Source organism: Aplysia californica, unplaced genomic scaffold (assembly GCF_000002075.1).
Source record: "Aplysia californica isolate F4 #8 unplaced genomic scaffold, AplCal3.0 scaffold00525, whole genome shotgun sequence".
Classification (NCBI taxonomy): Eukaryota; Metazoa; Mollusca; class Gastropoda; order Aplysiida; family Aplysiidae; genus Aplysia; species Aplysia californica.
Window position 1 is genome coordinate 555,519 of NW_004797795.1, and position 2,507 is coordinate 558,025.

Below are 2,507 nucleotides of genomic sequence, written 5' to 3' on the forward strand. Positions count from 1 at the left end.
ACAACCATAGGGGTTTTAACGCGGGATAAAGGCAGGAGAACACTGATCTAAACGTAAGTTACGTTTAAAGAATACTGAATTCCTTTGCACAAGCCACCTGCTACAGTTGCACTATGTCCAGCCACAGACCACTCTCTTGTAAAACATTGGTGGAGGTATGTGTGCAGGACGGGGTTGAGAGTGGAGGTTGTTTTCTACGGTACGTCTTTACACTTTGTTCAGACAAAGATAGTACAAGACAAGATGGGCCACTCAGCCTAAAAAGTGTCCGCAGGAAGTATGCTCTTTGCTTCAGATGGCGCTGCAGTCTGTTTTGAAGCTCTCTTTCGTTTTTCCAGAAGAAGAATAGGAATAGCACCTCCTTGCGTGCGCAGATCGACTGCTGTTCATCAGCAGTTCGGGTACGTTCAGTGCGGAGTTTTAGGGTTTTTTTTTATTTTAATGACCTCGCGCCCTTCATTCTAAAGTCAAATTAAACGAAGAAAACCATCTCCTTTTCCTCCGGAAGAGGTTTTTTGTCAGCGTAACCATTTTTAAAAAGCGTTCTTCCGAAATGTATCCCAAAACTTGCTAGTTTCACTTTGATTTTTTAAAACTCAAGTAGGGTAACTCTGTTCGCAAAGAGTGCGCTTTTGTGAAGAGGGCGCCACCAAATTTTGAGGACACTTTTTTAATTGGCTCAAAGAGAGAAGTGGCCCATCTTGTCTTGTACTATCTTTGATTCAGACCCATCAACCCTTTTACATTCTGAGCTTTTCGGGGTAAAGTGCTGCAGTCTTTTGGTCTGCCCCTGAACCCTATTTCTAACCCTTTTTTCCCCACAAATTCACAAAGGATGATAAAACTCCTTCCCAAAATTTTCATTCTTTCAATTCCCCCCCCCCCCCCCCCTCTATGTATGTATTATGTAAATGTGTGTGTGTGTGTGTGTGTGTGTGTGTGTGTGTGTGTGTGTGTGTGTGTGTGTGTGTGTGTGCGTGCGTGCGTGCGAGCGTGCGTGCGCTTTGGTACGTGTGTGTGTCTATTTGTTTATCATATTGATTCTCTCAATAAAATCATTTGCTTTCTTCTTCCTCATAATATAGTATTCTCTTCTTTACTCTAGCCGAGACGATTATTGAATTGCCCCTCTCACGAGGAAGGCGAGGTCCCACTCGACCCCTTCAGCACCTCCAAAAGCAACAGGACACCCCCGATAGCTTCTAAAAGCAGGGCCACGATTGCCAGGCCGAAGGAGTATCCAAGCTCGTCGTCTGATCCACTCACATTAGGGTCGTCTTCGAACTCCGCCCCAAAGATGATGACGGCAAGCAGCCAGCACCCAGCTGTTCAGGAGTAGACGGAGAGGAAATAATTACTCAGCTGGTAATTCGAAAGGATTAAAGAATGTCTACGTGCTAAATTAAAAACGTATTTGAGTGCTCATACAGAGACGTGGATGAGCGAAAAAAGAATGTATGATTAAATGAATGAATGAATAACTGAACGAACGAAATGATGACTAAATATATGAATGGATGAACGGATGACTCAATGAATGAATGAATGAATGAATGAATGAATGAATGAATGAATGAATGAATGAATGAATGAATGAATGAACGAATGAATGAATAAAGGAATGAATGAATGAATAAAGAAAAAGCTAATGGCAATGACTGTATAAAAGTCAATCAATGATTAAGTACACGTGGAAAACGTCTAATATGCAAAAAAGAAAGATTAAATTAGTTGATAAATAGTTAATATAGAAATAAATATCAAATCGCAAGGTTAATTTTATGATGACTGTTGCATACATACATAAATTCAGTTGAGCCAAAGAACATTTAAACAATCAAGTATGTACACACACATAAACATATAAATTATGCATAAATTAAAAAATGAATACATAAATTAATAAATACACAGCAATACCTAAGCCAACCAATTTATGAGTAAATATATAAATGAATAACCCTATACGGGTGGTGAAGCAGATCTAAATAATAAAGGCTGCCATTCCCATAATTTGCTGATGTTTGTTTCAGATCTGGCACTCCATGATGATAATGACGACGATATGAATGCCAATAACGTCCGTCAATAAATAAATAAATAAATAAATAAATAAATAAATACATTAATTATATGAGCCAATGAACGAAAAAAGGAATTTACGAATAAACGAAAAAGTGAATACCCAAATCAAATACCTGTGACAAAGCAGATGATAGAGGCAGCCATTCCCACTTCCTTGTTGCTCTTGCAGCTGTCCCAGAAGATGTACAGGACGATGAGGAGGCACGCAACATTGATGCCCACGAAGCCGAAGATAGCGAAAGCTTGGACAGCCCCAACCCATTCTGAGGGCCAGACAGGAATAGATTAACCACAATTGTATTTTTTTAAAAGATCTAAAAAAAGATCAATTACATACATACATACATACATACATACATACATACATACATACATACATACATACATACATACATACATACATACATACATACATACATACA

General features: G+C 38.9%; 1 protein-coding gene across 1 annotated transcript; it reads right to left on the reverse strand.

The window, feature by feature from the left end:
• Window positions 1–1,095: 1,095 nt before the first annotated feature.
• On the reverse strand, window positions 1,096–2,348 carry LOC101861153 (epithelial membrane protein 1; the record flags this gene model as incomplete). The annotated part of the gene is given in 2 exon segments (XM_005106321.3): window positions 1,096–1,325; window positions 2,199–2,348. Coding segments are annotated over 2 exon segments (344 nt in total), but the record flags the coding sequence as incomplete, so codon positions are not given.
• Between the last annotated feature and the right edge of the window lie 159 nt (window positions 2,349–2,507).